Below are 22,243 nucleotides of genomic sequence, written 5' to 3'. Positions count from 1 at the left end.
ACCGATGTTTTTAAGGAGCATGCAAAATACAAGAGCGCAAAGAAGATTGGGACTCGAAAAGAGCCGGATTGGGACTCAGCACTTTGGGCTGTAGTATGGCAGTCCCCCCGCAGTAGAAGCAAATATGCTTCCGCTGGGGAAATAACAAGCCAGCGTTGAATCTCTTCGACTTTCCTTGGACAATTATGAAAATGATAAGACACACGACGAATAAGGTATGTGAAGATTACATTGTGGCAAGCACTAATTTGTATAATTGAGTGCAATGTCCGCAGTGTGTGAACATATCTTTACACAAGCTGAAAATTGAGAAGGATGTGTCTATGACCATGATGAACTGGACTCGGAGTTAAATTTATTTCCAAACATAAATGATACATGTATATATTATACAGATGCAGATTTTACTAGTAATATAGAAACGGCTGGTTCATTTTCTCTTATTCGTTTGAATTGTAGAAGCCTGTATTCAATTTTTTTGTTTTTTTGAACACATTACAAAATAAATTTACTGTTATAGCTTCGTCTGAGACCTGGTTAACAGATGAGAAAGGTGCGGAATTTTATTTTGAGGGTTATGAATTGTTTTATGTTAATCAGATTAATAAGACAGGAGGAGGGGTTGCTCTATATGTTAGTAGTGATCTGAAATGCAAAACAATTGAGTGTATGACTACTGCAACATAAGATTTAATGGAATGTTTAACTATTGAGATCGAAATGAAGAAACAGAGGAATATTGTTGTCACATGCATATATAGAACTCCAGGGTCTAGCATTACAGTATTTAACAACAAACGGGAGCAATTATTAGTTGGGATGAATGAAAATAAAGTGTCTGTAATTTGCGGGGACTTCAATATAAATCTCTTGAATGTGTCTAATCATACTAGTAGTTTAGATTTCCTAGATTTAATGTATAGCAGAGGCCTTTATCCTACCATTACTAGGCCTAGCCGAATAACCTCCAGTTGTGCCACATTAATTGATAACATTTTTGTAAATATATTGGAAAAAAACGGTCAAAAGTGGTCTTTTGATAAATGACACAACTGATCATTTGCCGATATTTGTAACTCACTTCTGTGAAGTAAAAACAAATAAAGAAAATTTTAGTAAAGTTATTAGGTTGAGAACTCAGGAAAGATTAAATAGATTTAGGGATGATCTTATGAAAGAACACTGGGACAATGTTTATAGTACAAATAATGTAAATAAGGCTTACAAATTATTTTTCCAAAAGTATCTATGGTTATATAATAAAAATTGCCCAATAAAAATATTGAATGATAAAGCAAGAAATAATAATAAGCTTTGGTTAACGAAGGGTATATTGAAATCTTGTAAAAAGAAGAATAAGCTTAATCGGGATTTTGTAAAATATCGGACAGTAAATGCAGAAAAAAATATAAAGCTCATAAAAATAAGCTGACTTCTATAATGAGACGTGCAAAAAAAGATTATTATACAAATTTGTTGATGGAAAACAAAAGCAATATCAAAAGAATGTGGAAAGTCTTAAGGGAAGTTATGGGCAGTAAAATGAATTATAGTCAGCCATTATACTTAATGAATGAACAGAACGTTGAGAAGTGGTGAAAAAATGGCTGATGAATTTAATTCATTTTTTGTCAATGTTGGTCCAAATCTTGCCAAAACTATACCACCACATAATGAAAACAAAAGTTGGACAGGTGAAAGCAGAGTCATGCAATCCCTTTTTTAAAATGAAGTTAGTGAGAGTGAAATTATTTCCACTGTCTCTAAATTAAAAAGCAAATTTTCATGCGATAGTGATGGCTTAGATATGTATATTGTTAAAGAAACTATACGTTGCATTATTAGACCATTAAAATATATAATTCATTTGTCTTTTGATACAGGTTTCTTCCCAGATAAAATGAAGGTGGCTAAAATTATTCCCCTTTTTAAATCTGGTGATAGACACAGTCTCACAAATTGTAGGCCTATATCTTTGCTTTCTCAATTGTAAAAAATTCTGGAGAAGCTTTTTGTTAAAAAATTTGATTATTTTCTTGAAAAACATTCTTTGATACATGATAATCAGTTTGGGTTCGAAGTCCCCGCTCAACAGCTATGGCTTTGATGAAAATCACAGAAGACATTACTACAGAATTGGAGAATAAAAATCACACAGTTGAAGTTTTTATTGACCTTAAAAAGGCCTTCGACAATCTTGATCATGGTATATTGATATCTAAATTACAGACATATGGAATTAGAGGTGTAGTATTAAATTGGATTATTAGTTACTTAGAAAATAGACAACAATATGTAGAGTATATAGGCCATGAATCTAAGTTGGTAACAATACAGTGTGGAGTCCCTCAAGGCTCTGTGCTGGGGCCTAAATTATTTACTTTATATAGTATTGACCTCTGTGACGAATCAAAGATTTTACGTTTTGTTCTTTTTGCAGACGATACTATTTTTTTTGTATCAGGGAAGAATTTAAAAATATTAATGAAAACTATTGAACAAGAATTGGTCCTACTTCAGAAATGGTTTAATAAAAATAAACTGTCGTTAAACTTAAGTAAAACTAAATTTATGTTGTTTACAAATCAAAAATGTCCTGATAATGTTCGTTTGACTTTAAATGGAATAATTATTGAGAGTGTCAGAATTTAGGTTTTTAGGAATACTCATTGATGGAAAATTTAAATGGAAGTCACACATAGCTTATGTAAGAAATAAAATTTGTAAAAACATTGCCGTTTTGAGCAAAGTAAAGTTTATGTTAAATTATAAGGCAATGAGAATCCTATATTGTTCCTTTATTTTGCCATATTTGATGTATTTTTTGGAGGTATGGGGAAACTCTTATTTTACTAATTTAATGCCCTTATTTATTTTGCAAAAAAAGGGTTCTAAGAATAATTAATGGAGTTGCTCCAAGAGAAAATACTACAGGACTGTTTCTGAGGTCAGGACTACTCAAATTGAAGGACTTGGTTTCTTTAAAAACTTTATTAGTTGTTCATAAAGCAAAACACTGCCTGTTACCACATGGATTGCAAACCCTTTTTACTGTAAATAGTGAGACAAGTAGAAGAAATAATGATTTTAAACAACCTTTTGCTGGAAATACCCTCAAACAAATGTGTGTTTCAGTTTCTGGTGTGAAAAGATGGAATTTTCTAGAAAATGATTTAAAATTCTGTTCAAATATTCTTCAATTTAAATATAAGTATAAACAGAAGATATTTAATTTGTACAAAGATGAATGTGAAAATTGTTAAAACTATAACAACAATGATGGTTTTGTCATTGTTTTCATTATTAGAGTTGTCATTATTGCATCGTGTTTTTTTTTTTTAATTTTTATGTCCTGTCAGTGAGGCCATCTAATTTGTAACTTTCTTAATATAAGAATGGGGTAGGAGCTATAAGATTTGTTTTTCTTCATCTTACTCCTGTTATTCTTGTCATGGAATTCATTTTGTGAGTTTGTTGGATTGTTGTTGTGGTATTTCATGTTGCATTACCATGAAAAGAGAATAAATAAATGAAATTAAATAAGTACTTTACTGAAGTTAGGCAAAAATACTGATGCTACAATAAATATAATTTTCCGCCACAAATTTTCCAATCCACTCGTCTTTAATGCTCTCACGTCACATGTGTCTTGTCTCGCACATGTCTTATGACTGGCTAACATATAGCTAGTTGGGTTGGGTAATGCTTTCTGTTTCTAATTCCTTGTTTCTTTTAATATGAGCCTGGCCACAAAACATGTTTTTTTTCCACACAAAAAAAGGAAAAACACCACCATGATTTTTATCATTAAACCTCCTTATCGGTCAAACAAAAGATGTAAGATTAAAGGGGACCTATTATGCAAAAATCGCTTTTTTAAGGTGTTTGAACACTGTTCAACACTGTTAGAGCAGTGCTAATTTTGACAGCAAATTCTGATTTAGTTTTAGTCATAATCTTTTTAAATGAAAAATCATAAATCATATTTTAGTCATCTGAAATGTTTTAGTTTTAGTCTAGTTTAAGTTGACTAAAATCTAAAGGGTTTATTTAAACTGTAATGCATTACTTTTTTTCTGTTTTGCTTATTTTAGCATATCAGGTTTGGCTAAAACTTATAAACTATATGAAATAAAAATATGTAAAATAAAATATATTTGTTTTATAATTTCAATTAACATTTCTTTCATTTCAATTCATAGATAATATTTTTATGGTTTTAGATTTAACTATAAAACCTTACAGTAGTAAAGTGGATTCAATAAATAATATTATTAAATATTAAATGATGTTCTTAGTCTGTCCATCATGTGATCCACACAAAAGCTACAATTGTTGTTAATTAAATGAAAATTAACTTAAAATAAACTGTTTATGTACCCAAAATATCAATAAGGACCAGGAAAAAAAGCCTGAAATACACAGTGACTCTTATTTTGAAATGTCTGCACTCTTTACAGTACAGTTGCAGGCTGCTCATTCAAGTTCAGATGATGAAAATATGCATACTTACTGTCTAAAACATATTACCATATAAATATTGCACAGTAAACATTGTCATAATTCATCAACATTTGTTCATAAGCAGTCATAAATAGCCGCCTTTCCACTGTTGAACCAGTGCAAGCCTGTGTTTTAAATGGGCCAGGCAGAGCTAATAGCCTCAGATCTGAAGCACAGAGCTCAAATTCATGATGCATTTCCACTGTCTCTCTTCACTAAAACCTGCCCTTTTCATGCCTCTCTGAAACAATTTCATGCAACCCCATCATTTCACTGACAAAGAGAAGTTATAAGAAAAGTAATCAGAAAGTCACTGGAACTAGCACGATCATAAAATGAACGTGAAGAAAGCTTGTTTTCATGTTTTGTTAAATATTTAAATCCAAAAGCTTCCATGGTGTACAATAAAATGTGATACTTTGATCATAATTAATTAATTTATCAGGACTGCAAATTACTCACACAGAAATAAAGCGTATGAACCAATATTTCACAAAAGCCTACTTATTCAGTCTAGTCTGATTCTATTCATTTTTCCATCAAAATACAACCTGAGTAGCAGGGGGAGCTCCTGAACAAAAAAACATTATGATTAATTTTTTTTTATGATGTAAACGGAGCTAAAGTCTCAAGATGAGACTGACAGATTTTTTTTTTTACTGAATAAATGCACCATCATGATAGAGAATGAGAAGCTGAACTCTGATTTCTTCAAGCAGACGTATTTACAATGTTTACTGGTAATGTTAATGACTGGCATTCATAGTCTTTTGCATTGCTTATAAATACCTATTTCTGCCTTGTATGGTGATTCCAAACCGGATCAACAAACACTTGCTGCTTTCTGAAAGTGAGTTTTATTGAGTTCAACTTATTTTAAAAGTCTTTGATGCTGGTGTTATCTGTTAACTTTATGAAATGAACTGGGCGCTTATCCACCCAGATGCGGAGAAATTCCACCTTTGTTCATAGCCACTCCTCTAGCCTCAGTTGGCCTGCTTTGGCCCAAGGTTTTTGGGAAAATGGGATATCGCTTCGATAGATCAATCTACTTCGAGTGTAAACTAAACGACCCAATGCACATTGGCATGCAATTATTGCCTCCGGCTGCTGCTGATCACAACGTGTGTATAAGAAGGCAGCAGGTGCAATGCATACCAGGTTTTCACTGAGGAGCCGTGCCAGAGACTTCGCAGCTGAGTGGCGGTACAGCAATCATGGCGACAGGACGTGGCATCTCCGTTCCCTCCTTCAGGGAACGAGGGTTACCATACGTAACCGAGACGTTCCCTTTCAGTCAGTCACTCCTGACGCCACGTCTGTTACAGATGAAAATGGGATCTCTACCAAAGCGCCATGGGTGCTGCCCCTTCCAGTGCCCTGTGCGAGCTGCCTGCACCCCTATTAGGTGTAGGCCGGGGCTCGGAACAAGTAGTTCCACTCATCATTGTCAAAGCACTACCTCACTGGGAGAGATTGGATAACACTGGGAAAAGGTACCCGTTCTGCTTGGAACAGGGACGCTGCAGAAGCCCCATCCTTCCCGAAGGATCTCTCGGGAGCAAATACACACATAGCATCCGTTAAGGAGTATATGGAGAAATTTGAGGTGATTAAAGGCTCTAAGGCTATACCGTGAACTATACACATACGAGTAACGCTTAGGTCTCAATATGGAACCCAGCCTTCCGTGGTTCTCATGGATTCATCATGAAGCCCTTTTGCCGGACGTTCCGCCGCGTCCAGCTGCCTAGGGTGAAGGAGGATTTCAACAGGGTCTACAGTACGGACACTCTGGAGCAGTTTAAACAAGCCATCACTAACCGGGGTTTCTCAGTGCCACTACCCATTTGAGGTGAGAACACAGGAGGATACCGTCTCTACAAGAAGGCTATAGAACCTAGATAATGTGTTAGGGGTTGCCCATTCCGCAGCTCTACAAATATATGTCAGCGAGGTGCCACGAGCCACCGCCCAGGAGGATGCAACACTTCTAGTTGAGTGAGCTCAAAACCTGAATGGGCAGGGCATACCCTGTGCCTGATAAGCCAGGGTTATGGCACCCACAATCCAGTGGGCCATCCTCTGCTTATAGACGGCACTCCCCTTCTGCCGGCCTCCGTAACAGACAAAGAGCTAGTCTGAGGTCCTGAAGCTTTGTGTCTGGTCTACATAGCATCTCAATGCTCGGACGGGACAGAGCAAAGCCAGGGCTGGGTCTGCCTCCTCCAGGGGTAGCAGGTTCACATTTCAGTCTTTGAAGGGTGTAGTGGGAACCTAGGGCACCTAGCCAGGCCGGGGCCTCAGGATTACCTGGGAGTCAGCTGGCCCAAACTCTAGGCATGAATCGACGAACCGTCGACCGAAAATGCATGCAGGTCCCCCTCTTGATGGGTCTCTTTTCAATGAAAGAAACGTTAGCTCAACTGAGTGCAAAGGCTCAAATGGTCCCTGTTGTAGTGATTTAAGCACTAGAGTCAGGTCCCAAGAGGGTATTGTGACGAGCGTCCCGAGTCCACATCAGCGTCGCCCTGGTAACTCACGAGGAGCACCGGCTCGAGGCTCATCACGGGCTGATCACCCACACCTGCCTCTCATCAGCCGGGCCTCATATAAACAGCATGCGCACAGGAAAAGGGTGAGAAGCCTCTCCACGAGCTAACACACTGAATCTCCTCTCTCTCTGCCACAAGAAAGCAGCCTGTGACCGGAAGACTTGCCATGAGCACTCCACCGACTCACCTGCACCTGGACCCGAGTGAGAGCACCCTTTACACGCCGAAGCACCGTCATCACCCCGCAACCCTTCACTTTTCAATAAAATCCACACTCCGGGGCTTTACATTTGAGTTTGCTCCTGCCTATTCCTTCCATCCCGCCACAGTATAGAGGGGGAAAGGAAGGATTTAACCTCCTGGCCCCTCTAAGGAACCTGACGATGAGGTCATGCTTACCCAAAGACTTCCCATTCACAGGGGCCATGGTACGCAGCAATAGCGGCAACCTGGACTTTGAGGGTGGAGGGAGAAAGCCCCTACCGCAATCGGGCATCTTCTGGGGTCTTCTCAGCAAGAAGAACACCACTCGACGAACAGGTTCCACTTCAAGGCGTAAGCGTGTCTCCTAGACTGTGCTCTTGCCCAAGTAATGATGTTCACTACCTCCTGGGATAGGTCACCTAGAACCTCCGCGTCCCGTCCAGGGACCAGACATGGAGTTTCCAAAGGTCTGGATATGGGGGCCAAATGATGCCCTGTCTCTGAATCAGTAGATCCTTCCTCAGAGGAATTGGCCAAGGAGGGGCTGTCGCAAGGAGCACTGTCACGGGGAACCAGGTCCAAGTGGGCCAATATGGTGCCACAAGCAAGACTTGCTCCTTGTCCTCCCGGACTTTGCACAGTGTCTGTGCGAGAAGGTTCACTGGGGGAAACAAATACTTGCGTAGGCCCTGCGGCCAGCTGTGTGCCACTAAACGTCCGTGCCGAGAGTTCCCTCAGTCAGGGAGTAGAACAATTGGCAGTGAGAGGTCTCTGGAGAAGCAAAAAGGTCTACCTGAGCAGCTCCGAACCGTCTCCAAATCAGCTGGACCATCAGGAGATGGAGTCGCCATTCTCCCGGGAGCATTACTCAAGACAGCTTGTTGGCTGTATGGTTGAGCAGGCTCGGAATGTGAACGTCACGAAGTGACCTAAGAAACTTCCGACTCCAAAGGAGGAGGTGGCGGGCGCAGACCACCTTGTCGGTTGATGTACGCAATGTCGCTGTGTTGTCCATTCAGACCAGCACATGCTTGCCTCGTAAGAGACCTTTGAGACAGTTCAAGGCAAGGTGCACTGCTAACAACTCTAGGCAATTGATGTGCCACTGCAGCTGTGGGCTCGTCCAAACCCCTGAGACTGCATGCCCATTGTACATGGTCCCCCAGCCAGTGGTGGAGGCATTCGTGTAAACCACAGCATGCCTGGAGATCTGCTCTAGGGGCACCCCTGGCTATAGAAACACAAGATCTGACCACGGGGTGAGGTTTTGGTGACAGGCCGGTGTAACTTGGACCCGGTGAGTGCCGCACTTCCACGCCCACCTCGGGACTCAGCCATAAAACCAGTGCTGGAGCGGTCTTATATTTAACAGGCTGAGCAATGTAAGTGCCGCCACGGCCAGCATATGCCACAGGAGCCTCTGAAAAAGCTTCAGTGGGACCGCTGTCCTGCCCTTGAACTTGAGAGTTTGCTCTTTTCCCAGTTGACCCAAAGGCCCAACAGGCTCAGGTGCTGGAGCACCAAATCCCTGTGCTCACACAACTGATCCCGAGATTGTGCTAGTATCAACCAATCGTCTAGATAGATGAGAATGTGAACACCCTGTTCTCTGAGGGGAACAAGAGCCGATGACAGATTCGCAAATAACCTGCCTGATCTATCTCAACTGCTATTTGTACCCAAAAATACACATAAATTAGAAGAAATGACTGACAACATGGGCACTATTTTCTCTAATACATTAGAAGGTGTTGCCCCAATCAAATTGAAAAAAGGTTAGAGAAAAACATACTGTGCCATGGTATAACAGTAATACTCACTCTCTCAAGAAAGTAACTCGTAGTCTTGAACGCAAATGGAGAAAAACTAACTTGGATGTTTTTAGAATTGCATGGAAAAACAGTATGTCCAGCTATAGACAGGCTCTAAAAACTGCTAGAGCAGAGCATATACACAAACTCATAGAAAATAACCAAAACAATCCAAGGTTTTTATTTAGCACAGTGGCTAAATTAACAAATTACCAGATGCCACCTGCTTCAAATATTCCACCAACGTTTAATAGTAATGACTTCATGAATTTCTTCACTGATAAAATAGATAACATTAGAAATACAATAGCGAATGTAGATTCTACAGCATCTAACACTTAAGTTTCATCCATCGCACCCAAAGATAAACTGCAGTGCTTTCCAAATATAGGACAGGAAGAGCTAAATAAACTTATCACTGTATCTAAACCAACAACATGTTTATTAGATCCTATACCCACTAAATTACTGAAAGAGTTGTTACCTGTAGCCGAAGAACTGCTTCTCAATATAATTAACTCGTCGTTATCTTTAGGTCACGTCCCAAAACCATTCAAGCTGGCGGTTATTAAGCCTCTTATTAAGAAACCAAAACTAGATCCTAGTTTACTGGCAAATTATAGGCCTATTTCAAATCTTCCATTTATGTCTAAAATTTTTGAAAAAATTATTGGACCAAAAAATACTACACAGAATCTTGTAGATTACAATCTGCAACTAGACGGATGTACTGTTTCTTCCTCTACAGTCAAAAATCTGGGTGTTATATAAGACATCAACTTGTCTTTTGAAAATCATATTTCCCATGTAACAAAAACTGCATTCTTCCATCTTAGAAACATTGCCAAGCTACGAAACATGTCTGTTTCCGATGCAGAAAAGCTAGTTCATGAATTCATGACCTCTAGACTGACTATTGTAATGCACTTCTAGGTGGTTGTCCTGCTTCTTCAATAAACAAGCTACAAAAAAATTGGGGTAATATAAATTGACTCTAAAAGAGTCAATCTTTCGTTCGTTATCTGGCTTGGCTCGGGGTTCTTCTTCAGTTCTCTCTTCACAGCAGTTCAGTCAGTGTACTGTTTGAGTAAACTGACCCTCTGATGTCACATGGACTACTTTGATGATGTTTTTCTTACCTTTCTGGACATGGACAGTATACCATACACACATTTTCAATGGAGGGACTGAGAGCTCTCTGACTAAATCTAAAATATCTTAAACTGTGTTCCAAAGATAAACGGAGGTCTTACGGGTTTGGAACGACATGAGGGTGAGTTATTAATTACATAATTTAGATTTTTGGGTGAACTATCCCTTTAACATAACATAAATAATAATGAACAATATTTCCACAGCATATATTTATCTTACTTCATGTTAATTTCAGCATTTACGTATGCATAATTAAAATCAAAAGTTGTGTTTGTAAACATTAATGCACTGTTTACTATCTTAAACAATGAAAGACTATTATTATTAACATGAACAAATATTATTAAATTGTGTAATAAATGTATTGTTCATTGTTCATTCATGTTAGTTAATACATTAATGTTAACAAATGACAACTAATTGTAAAGTGTTTCCATTAATATTTATTCATCATTCTGTTGAACTTGACAGTATTTTCTCTCTTGTTAATTCATAGGAGCTTCAAAGAAGACAGAATAAGCCAGAGTCCTTATGTTCGTTGGGTGAAAAAGAAAAACTCTAACAAAATAATTTCATGATATCTGATATCTTTTCCCCCAAGGTTTCTAGGATAGGATATTGTGAATTATTATGGCCACAATTACCGTGATATGAAAAATCTAATATCATGAGAGCTCTAATCTAGAACAATAATGACATTTGTCTGTTGTCACAACTTACTTCAGTATCTCCAGTTTACACGTAATATTCCCCAGTCCAATGCAGAGCTGCTTTACTCCTGAATCCTTTAGATTATTATTGCTCATATTCACCTCTATCAGATTGTTATCTGATCCGAGAGCTTTAGCCAAATTTGAACAGCTCTCATCTGTTAAGTTACAATCATTTAGCCTAGAAGAAAGAAGAAAAACAAAACATAATACAATGTATTCTGAGTACTGTTTAAAAATATCGTAACACCCAATTTAAATGAATGATTACGAACTATACAGATTTTTTTTTCCAGATGCAAAAACATGACTTATATTACTTACACAGCTCTTTTGGAGATTTTCACAACTTCCAGTAGCCTAAAGAGACACTCATCTGATTGCTTGAACTTCTGAAGCTCAAACTCCTTCATCTCTTCCTCTGATGTCAACAAAACAAAGGCCACAGCAGACCACTGACCAGGTGAAAGATCAGCAGATGAGAGACCTCCTTCTCGAAGTTGATTCTGAATCTCTTTTACCAGAGTTTGATCATTCAGTTCATTCAGACAGTAGAACAGATTGATGGATCTCTCTGGAGAAAGATTGGCTTCTAATTTATCCTTGATGTACTGAACTATTTCCTTGTAGTCGTCATTGTTGTCTTGCTCTGTCAACAGACCTCGTAAGAGTGGATGATTGGTCTGGAGTGACAGACCAAGAAGAAAGCGAAGGAAAAGATCCAGGTGTCCAGTTTCACTCTCAAGTGCCTTGTTCACTGCAGTCTTGAGCAAATCAATCATGGTTTCATTTTTCTTTTTCTGTTCTGTAGACTCATGTTGATTAAACACAATTTTCTTGTGAATGTCTAGAAACAGATGTGCATAAAGGGCTGCAATGAACTCTTGAATGCTCAAGTGAACAAAGCAGAAAGTGGTACCAAGAATGATCCCTTTTTCCTCCTTAAAGATCTGGGTACACATGCTTGAATACACTGATGCTTTAGATATATCAATATCACAGGATTCCAGATCTGTGTCATAAAAGAGCAGATTGTTTCTCTGCATTTGATGAAATGCCAGTTTCCCCAGTGAAAGCATGGTGTCTTTATCCCAGTAAACATCTGGTGTGTATTCTCCATCATACTTTCGTCTGCTCTGCAGCATCTGAAAGCGGACAAAGTGTGTGTACATTTGTGTCAGAGTCTTAGGAGTGTCTTTAGTATTTCTCACATCATTATTTCTTTTCTCCTCTAAAATGTTCTGGAGAACAGTGGCTGTAATCCAGCAAAAGACTGGGATGTAGCACATGATAAAAAGAGTCTTTGATTGTTTAACATTATCAATAATTTCACTGGCCAGATCCCCATCTGTGAATCTTTTTCTGAAGTACTCCTCCTTTTGTGCATCATTGAATCCTTGTAGTTCTGTCATGCGGTCAACACAGTCAGGAGGAATCTTACTGGCAGCTGCTGGTCTGGTGGTGATCCAGATGAGAGCAGAAGGAAGCAGATTTCCCTTGATGAGGTTTGTGAGGAGAACATCCAGAGAGACTTGTGATGTTACATCACGACAAGTCTCATTACCCTCAAATTTCAGAGGAAGACGACATTCATCCAAACCATCAAGGATGAACAGTAATTTGAATTTATCATTTCTTGCAAGATTTAGACCTTTTATCTCTGGGAAAAACTGACTTATAAGTCTTGTCAAGCTTTGTGTTTCTTCCTCCTTTAAGTTCATTTCTCGAAATGCAAGAGGAAATATGAAAGTAATATCCTGATTTTCTTTACCATCAGCCCAATCCAAAATAAACTTTTGCACAGAGATGGATTTTCCGATCCCAGCAACGCCTGTTGTCAGTACAGTTCTGATCTCCTTGTCTTGTTCAGGTGCTTCAAACAAATTTTTGCATTCAACTGGAATCTCTTTTGATTCGTGTCGTCTATCAGCAGCCTGAACTTGTCCTACTTCATTTTGGGTATTAACTTGTTTACTAACACTCAGAGTCATACAGAGATCTGTGTAGATGTTCTTCAGAAACTTGGAGTCACCATGCTTTGCAATTCCTTCAGATACAGATTGATATTTCTTCTTCAGGTTTGATTTTAGTGGTCGCTGATGAATGAGGACCAGCTCATCTAAAACACAAACAAGAACAAAAAACAAAAAAAAAACAAAGATATGCAACAAGATTTTATATTTTATATATATTTTATATATTAGTGACAATGACAAATTGGTATGATTATGAACCTCTCACCTTGTAGAGCATTTGCAGCCTCATATTGCTTCATATCTCTCAGGAAGTAAAGTGTGATATCAAGAGCTGCTTCTTTGATATCACGCATCTCCTCTATAAAGTCCTGCACAAAGTACTGTGTATTCTCTCTATTTAATATTTTTTTAAACTTTTCCAGCTCATTTTTCAGAAATGCAATAATTTTTTTCTCAAGATCCTGAAAACAAATACATTAAAAACATATTAAAATATAAACAATGTATGTGTAGAACAAATTACAGTCAAGCAATGCACTCATGAAGTTTCCCAGCACTGACAGAATAAACTATCAGCAAGGTAAAGTGCTGGTGAATACAAACAAACAGAGATACCAAAAAATCTTGTATGAATCAAATTCAATAATCAACATGATTTTTGGTATCTTGGTTAATGTGCTTGGAATTAATTTGTCACACAGCTGAAACATGTCTTCTATTTTATTTTTGAGTTGAGATTTAAAATATGAGGGATTGTTAGAATATCAGTTAACAAGAGGAGATAAAATATTTATATTGAGTAAAGTTTTAAAAAGTATTTAAATTAAAAATAAATGGAATTTGTACAATAACCCAGGCCCGTATTGGCTAATCGGGAGCACCGGGAAAATTCCCGGTGGGCCAGTATGTTTTTTTGGCTATGAGGGCCATTGTTGTCAAGGCACTGGGTTGAAATATATATATATATATATATATATATATATATATTATTATTATTATTATTATTATTATTATTATTATTATTATTATTATTATTATTATTTTACAGCAGCCCCACTCTTGTTATTTACTATTTTACCACCGTCCCACTATTTTTTATTAAATATTTTCTCGCAGAGTGGAGCCTGCAAGGTAATGATGACGTGATAATCTGTTGACTCCCTGGCCCCGCCCTCAACACGTCACCTTGCAAGTTGCTCAAAAAAAAAAAGTGAGATAAAATTGGATAACAGAAAGCGCAAATGCGAGGCTGAAAAGTCCAGAATAAATAAGAAGAAAGCTTTGGAAACTGACGCGGCCAAATTTTCTAAGCTGAGCACATTCTTCCTCAAAAAAAAAAACAAATGGAGACGACGATGCCGGTAAGTTAGCTAACGTTAAGGTAGTTAGGAGCAGTTCAAGATGCTAGCGACATTGCAAAACAACGTTGTTTGCAAACCACCGCTCATGTATCAAACTTTTTCTTGTAGCTCTTCAGCAGCAGCCACCTCTAGTCCAGTTTGCTGCTAACAGTGAAGAGCAAGGCCCAGTAACGTTACCAAGCTCCAGTCATGAGCCCAACACACCAGAATGGGCAGGTAGGATTGTCATTCAGAAGAACTAATAGTAATGAAGAGCCCTGCTCAATGAAAAGTGCCCTGAGATAATTAATGATACATGATGATTTAGCAATACATTAATGAAATCTTAATTTTTTATTTTGTTTTATATGTTTATTTTTATTAGATTTTTTTTCTTTATTTCAATGTTTGGATATTTATGAATACTCAATATTAAAGAAAAGAGATTCTTACACTATCCTGTCATTTACTGTTCTAATAAATCTTCACTGTGAAGCAAAACTTAGGCTATTGTTTTTGCACTGAATTGGAAATGATGATGTTTTTAAAAATACAATGAATTGCAAGGCTGTAGGGAATTATATTCTGAGGTTTTAATTACATTATTTTAATATAGTCAGTTGTGAACTAAAGTGGGCCGGTCTAAGGCATGAAACTCCAGGGCTGAAAATGAGTCCCAATCCGGCCCTGCAATAACCTATTAGTTTGTTAAATAATTCATTCATTCATTCATTGTGGTATTTATGAAATTCTACTTGCCTTGAAGATCCAGAGGAGATTTTCTCGGAAATTCTTGCGGTTGCGGTAATTCTTGTAGTTTGTATCTGATTTCTCAAACTGAACCCTGGTAGCAAAATAAAGGTGGATTTAAAAAAAATAATAATACTATTGGCTCAGTTACTAGAAAGAGCAGAGTTATGTGGAGACACTGTCCTCTTGGTTGTAATAACAGACTTTAATACAGTTGCATATGAATTCCTCATGAACCTGATGATTCAAATGTACAATCTTATTTAATGGTGCTGAATTTAACTTTAATTTTTTTTTTATTGTTTTTCATATTTTCATTGTTATATGGATCACTGAACATAATCAATTTGCTTCAAAAACCACATTACATTCCAAACCTATGTTACTTTTTTGACTTGCAAAGTAGATCCATTTATTTAGTAATTTATTGTAATAAATTTGAAAAAATAAACTGTGGTATATTGCGTTTTTACCTGTTGAGAAGAAAAGTTGCCAGTTCCACATCACTCTTCAATCCCTTCTGTGCTTTCAGAGCGTCCCACCGTGTAATTTCTGCACCAATATTTACTGTGGACTTCTGTCCTTTGTTACTAAACCACACACAAAAAGAAGAAAATCACATAAAAAATAACAGGTTCACAGCTGTCAATATCATATGATCAAACCATTGCTAAACCAGCTGCTTACTGCTACCTACAGTACTTTATTAGCACAGAAAAGTGGTTGATGGGAAATACAGTTTTATGATAAAAAAAAAAACAGAACACATGAAACACCTTTTGGACGGTGATGGTGTTTTCTCATTGAAATTTGGTCTATCTCCCTTTGAATGGTCACTCTTCATAGACGGATCAGATTCAGATCTTTCACTAATGAGAAAAAAATAAAGTAAAATAAAAATAGGTAAAGAGGTCTTGTGTTGCAAACGAACTGTTCTGTACTTCCATGGTGAATGTATGAGCCCTAGTGGCTACCTGTGTAACTAAACGATATGTTCATTAAAGATGAAACAGTTTGCAATACATTATGTTCTGTGATTCATTTTTGTATTTAATCAAGTTCTGTTATATGCACCACATTGAGGAAAAAAGAAAATCACTATAATGCAAAAGACAAATGACAAATATTTTAGCAAATAAAGAATAATAAAGAATTAAATTATATAAGTCAATATAATTCTCTACAGTATGTTATGCATGATGACAGATTTGGCTTAATTTGGTAATAAATAAACAATGGATCACTGTAAGATGGTTGGAGGAAGAGATGAAATACCTCTTGATACATGGTGTTTTTTCACTGAAGTTTGGTCCGTGGCCTTTTGAACGGTCACTCTTCACAGACACAGAGCTGGACACATGTGAACCTGATCTTACACTTAAGACACAAAGAACAGACAGGAAATAAAACACTATTACTGGAGATTCTTCAGTCTTATGTTGCAAATGGTAATTAGATAAAATGGATAAGTGGTTGCAATATCTAGTTTATGCCTCCTTGTGGTTCCCTGTGTAACTGTATTACTGTAATAAAGCTCCAGATTACATTCAAGCAGACATTGTATTCTCTGATTTATTCTTGTATTTAGTCAAGGTCCATCACATACATCACACTGAATTAGTTAACATCACTATAATGTAAAACACAAGAAATACCTTTTTGAAGGTGATGTTTTTTTCTCACTGAAGTTCGGTCCACCACCTTTTGAACGGTCACTCTTCACAGACACATTGCTGGACATATGTGACCCTGTTCTTACACTAATGATACAAAGAATAAAAAGAAAAACACTATTACAGGAGATTCTTCCAGCTACATAGTCAAGCACTCACATAACAGCTGTACAATATTACATTTGATTTGACAAACCAACTGTGACTCATTGTTGACTACAAACTATTTTTATTTTTTTAAATACACCATAAAGTTAATGCATGATCAGCATTAAGAAAAACATAAAATACCTTTTAGATGATGATGGAGTTTTCTCAATGAAGTTTGCTCCATCACCTTTTGAACGGTCACTCCTCATAGACACAGAACTGGACACAGGTGAACCTGATCTTTCACTGACAAGAACAGAGAGAAAATATTATTAGAGCTTCTTCAGTCTCATATTAAGAGTATTTGCTATTCTCATGACTATGAACAGATTAATGTGTTATGTTTGGTTTTCTGTTTAATCAGTCAAGTTCAATCACAGACACAGTGAAGAAATGTAAATAATGCATGTAAAGCATAAAACATTCCTTTTAGCTTGTGATGGTGTTTCATTACTGGAGGACTAATACAATATATCACTTAAGTTTAAAATATAATTTTTAAAATAAAACTCTAACGTTGTATGATAAATTAAAAAAGAATAAAAACACAGTCTATGTGTGTCTGACAATAAAGAAACATGTGAAATACCTTTTGATAGTTTCTTCATTGAAAAGTGGTACATCACCTTTCAATTGATCACTTTTTACAGACTCAGAGCTGGAAACCTCAGAGTCTGATCTTTCCCTAATGACACAAAGAGGAAAGAGAAAGGAAAAAAATTATGGCAGGAGGTATTTATATTAAGTGTGTATTTTTATTGTTTTAATTTTATTTTTTTGACATGATATCAGTAACGTAATATTCTTGTCGCTATGAGTTCGACTGGTTCGACTCGTATTTGTTTTTTTTTTTTTTTACATTACCACCACCAAACTGTCCTGGGAATGTCATTATCATTTGGCAGACACTTTAATTCAAAGCAACACGCATTCAACAGAGACACATATTTTATCAGTTTGAACACAAATATGATCTACTCTTCTGAGTTAGAGCAACACAAACAGGAACAAAGTTGTGAGACCTGGCAGATCACCAATGTTAAAATACCTCAGCTAACTGACAGTTGTCACTGTCCGCATTGCTGTGACATGACGAATGCCTTTTCATTTCAGAGAAATGAAAGCTGTAACTGAGGTGCAAACAACATCTTTACTGGACTCTGGACTCTAGAGAAGTGTTTGAATTTTATAGACCATTATAAAAGAACACATGATTTTATCCCATTTTTCACCCATCTCTCTGAACTTTTATGATAAACACTTGGGAGTAGCGTGAAAGACCTGCAATACTGAAACTTAAGTAGTGTTTAAAATGATTCATTAAAAACAGACTCAGTCTTACCTCTGTTCCTCTGAGACACTCATCTCAGATAGAAAGCCCTTTCCTCGCTCCTCTGACATACTGAAGCTAAACTGCCGTACAGGACAGTTATCTTTGTGTTGAAGACATTCAGCTGCTCAGCACAACCTGCACATGAGGTGAAAACAATGACAAATGTTGAGTTGGCAACAAACAAGCTGTATAAAAAGAACACGGGCTCTGAAACTAATCTTAACGTTAATATTACATCTCATTTAGTGTAACAAAACAGGGTGAACATGATTTCACCAAGTACAACATGTTCCTGGATCAACATTCTTGTTGATCCTGGAACAACCTTCTCATCAACCAATCAGAATTGAGGGACAACTTTTGAGGAAATATCGGTTTTAGGCTTAAAATCAGGGTTAGGTGCTTGTACACTCTTGTTAATCAGCTATATGGGTATAATTATGGGTAAGGTTATGTTTAGGGGTAGGGATTGGGTTAAGTCTATATTTTTTGGCAGTTATGTTGATCTAGGAACATGTCTTACTTGGCAAAATCACAGCGACCAACCAAACAGTGTCAGGTTAAGATGTACAGTATTTCAGACGCTTCATAATATACAGCTGTAAACGTAGAAACATGACTACACAATTTTTTTATTTTAGTATTGGACATATAACAGAGGGAACTGAACTTTCTTTGCAGTTTTCTATATTTTGCATTCACCTTAATGCAAAAAATAAAAAAAATGTATACAGCTCTGGATCATTGCGTCACATTTTATTTCATTAATTTCAACTGCTCCCACAATGGCTGAATATATAAATGTAGCTATTGAGCTAAGTGAACTGAAATACTCTATTTAATCACTGATGATTTATTACATTCTCTTTTAACTCAAATTGAAAGACATTTAAGCAACATTCACCACGTTCTTACCCAACTGTGGAGTTCCCCCGTAAGAATGTTTGAATTCGCATCATCAATAAAATAAAAAGAGCGATTAAAAAAAAAAAATACCCCGTAATACATTATAAAAAAAAAAAAAACATGAACTATTCATTCACATATAACTGTAATCAAGGACGTCTTAAAACTTACTTACAGTAGTACGATGGTCTTCAGCACCCAGAACGCTGTGCAGAATGCTTTCTATTTCTCCCCTTTATGACTCTTGTCACATGGTGCAATATTGCCAATTCGTTTAATTACGATATTTTCTGCTTGTAGACTTTGTTCGTGGTTAAGCATTAACTGTAATGTTTTTGTAACAGTAATATTTTTGTTTTAATATGAGGGAACATCTGGTTGTGATTTACGGAAATGGACGCTTCCAAATGGCTCTTTCCTAGGATCAGTTTAATAACCTATTTCACGTCATCATTTTCCTTAACCTGTATTTTATGTATCTATCTTTTTCCACCTGAACTTTTTCCTTTCTGAACTACGAATGGATTCATCGCCTGCCTTCATCACTTTCAGTTTCGTTTAAATAAACCTCAAATGAGTCCAGCTTAACAAGCTTTGTGAATAATACACTAGTTTTGCAAAAACTTATTTCAAGAATAGGGAAGCAGTTTATTATAATTGTTACTGATCTCTTAAATAGATCATGTGGTCATCCAATCAGCAAAAAACACTGGCTTCAAGGTGGACAAATTACAATTGAAATCTCAATGTCCATGATCAAGTCAATAATCACAAACAAATTGTATGCAAAGAGTGCTCGGGGGTAAACTGCAATAAGGTGAACTTTGTGAATGAAGGAGCAAAAACAACTTTTGGGTTACCATTTGCTCCATCAGCAAAAGTCAAGTTATCTTATTTTTATAGTGCTTTAATAGACATAAAACAGTGCAGGCCTGTCCAACAGGCAGTGTGTTCAACTTGAAGCGGTACTGTGCAGACAGATCGGTGTTTGACACTGAAGTACCGTGAGAGCTAGAAATATTAATGGCCAGCTCTGCATGCTTTCATATCCAATTGCAGTATACTTTGATGTTAAACACTGATCGATCTGTGTAGCACACAAGTCAACACACATACAGATGACACTCCAGGGCTGTACAGTGCTTTTAAAAACATTTAATGATGTTTTTGCTATTAATTAATTTAATTGCAACATCCAGTGTTAGAAATAACTTCCTTTTGTGATCTGACATGGAAACACAGAATGAGGCTAAATCATTTCATAATATTCTATACAATGATAAAGGCTTTGTCGATTAGCATTGCATTATAAATATACATTCTGCATATAAAAATATCCCCTAGATGTCTTGAAGAATAGAGATAGACCATTTAGTCACAATTGTATTTATTGTCTTCATTCCAGCTTCATTCCATCTGTTAAAACGTCCTATCTGCATTTTATTCAACTACCATTAGGCTATTTTTGGTTATTGTTCTTTCTTTTGGAAAGTCTTCAAATCGCAATGATGGATTTTCTTTTCCTGAAAGAAGTTCGATTCAACTGCTTGTAGGTGAAATAAACTCACATGGTTATTGAACTGAACAGAATCAATACTGAACTGACTTGAGCTGAATAATGTATTTTAGAGGTGCTTTACAGCAGAATTGTTTCTCGTTTATGAAGCTGCTTTGAAAAAATCTGTATTCTTGTATTGACTATCATCGAAATCTTAGTGATATTTAAGTGGTATTGTATAAAGTTATACAATTTATATTTAATTAAATGTTTTGTACTAATTAACGTTGTTAATATTTGCAAGATTAATGTTAAATATCTTCAAGTAGGACACGGAGGCCTACATCTCCAAGATGTTTGCTAAAGAGCACTTCATGTTGAAAACATCTGTTGGATATCTTACAAACATCAGAAAGCATGGAAAGCAGTTTATTATGCAATCTGTATCATAAACATCTTAAAGACACTGTATAAATGTCTAGCATCAAGCTACTGCGAATGAACACATGCTCTAAAAATAATACTACTTTCAGATGAAAACATGCACTTCGTGGAGATATCTAGGCTACTTAAAACTAAAAGTTTCTAAACTCTGTACCCACTCTGTGAAGTGAAACCAATTTTTTGAAAAACAAGTTAAAACTTTGTAAGAACTTTAGTAACTTAAAAGAGTGAACAGTATCGTTAAAGTTGTTGTTGAACGCATAACATGCTGTGGAACACAGGACTCCATCAGGGTGTATAAAAATTTGTTTAAATACAAACAAGAAGAGAATTCAAACTTACAATCAACCAATCAGGAGGCTGGAATAGATCAGATGGTATGATGTCTACCAACTGTGTGTGGACTGCATTACACTGAACCACCCAGATCCAGATGTGCAAACTTTTCCAGATTACTATGAAAATATGAATTGTGACCCTAAATGGGACTACTCATCACAATATTAAGAAATACACGTTAATATCTTATACATTTTTTTTTTCTGTGATTATACTTATAATTTTAAATTTGACCATCATCATTTAAAAAATCATTAAGTAAAAGAAGAAATAGAGAGGAAGAGTTGTGATTGGTCTTGTATTACACAATTTGATTTGTTAAACTATATGCTTTTTGATTATAATTATAGCATGAATGTTGCAGAAAATATATGTTTTAATGCTGTCACTAAGAGGCACTCCATGAACGTCATCTGCTCTAAAAGACCAGCTTATGATTTGAGGTCGAAGAATGATACACTCTGACACTGTTGTGTTCAAATCAGTATTTTAGTCTGTGAAACAATGCTTTGAAACAATTGTAACCTTTTTTAAACATTTTGAACAGGAAACAGTGTTCTGATTGGTCATGGATATATAGTTGTGAGGTAAACATCTGTCCTTTACTGATGAATCAGACATTCTCACATCAGGACAGAGAGGGGGCGATGATGCACTTATGACAAGCTTAAAAACTTTTCTGAAATGATAGTTTTTTTGTGTATATATTTACTCTATAAGCAAGTACATTTAACACTAGTGTATGTCTTATAAAACATATTTATAAAAAACATATTTGCTACCCTGCTGACAACAGGTGAATCCAGTCTAATGTATTTTACTGATCTTAATTCAACTCAACACCAAGCAATAATAATAATGAATATTACAGAAGATAAAACATCACATCACTATGT

General features: G+C 36.4%; 1 protein-coding gene and 1 long non-coding RNA gene across 2 annotated transcripts in view; one reads left to right on the top strand and one right to left on the bottom strand.

Annotated features, from left to right (window-relative positions):
- The window catches only part of LOC132159593 (uncharacterized), a 200,473-nt gene extending 189,061 nt beyond the window's left edge, over positions 1-11,412 (top strand). The window contains exon 2 of the long non-coding RNA XR_009437883.1: positions 11,337-11,412. This is a non-coding gene — a long non-coding RNA (uncharacterized LOC132159593). The remainder of the gene's footprint in view (positions 1-11,336) is intronic.
- Positions 1-22,243, bottom strand: part of LOC132159554 (uncharacterized) — a 1,375,546-nt gene that overhangs the window by 1,191,432 nt on the left and 161,871 nt on the right. Inside the window, exons 7-13 of the mRNA XM_059569099.1 lie at positions 16,660-16,764; positions 16,280-16,381; positions 15,478-15,594; positions 15,014-15,098; positions 13,180-13,375; positions 11,263-13,057; positions 10,949-11,119 (exon numbers count right to left, since the gene is read on the bottom strand). Coding sequence (XP_059425082.1) covers positions 10,949-11,119; positions 11,263-13,057; positions 13,180-13,375; positions 15,014-15,098; positions 15,478-15,594; positions 16,280-16,381; positions 16,660-16,764 — 2,571 coding nt within the window. The remainder of the gene's footprint in view (positions 1-10,948; positions 11,120-11,262; positions 13,058-13,179; positions 13,376-15,013; positions 15,099-15,477; positions 15,595-16,279; positions 16,382-16,659; positions 16,765-22,243) is intronic.

This window comes from Carassius carassius, chromosome 16 (genome assembly GCF_963082965.1).
Source record: "Carassius carassius chromosome 16, fCarCar2.1, whole genome shotgun sequence".
Lineage (NCBI taxonomy): Eukaryota > Metazoa > Chordata > Actinopteri > Cypriniformes > Cyprinidae > Carassius > Carassius carassius.
This window is presented reverse-complemented; position numbering and strand designations above follow the sequence as displayed.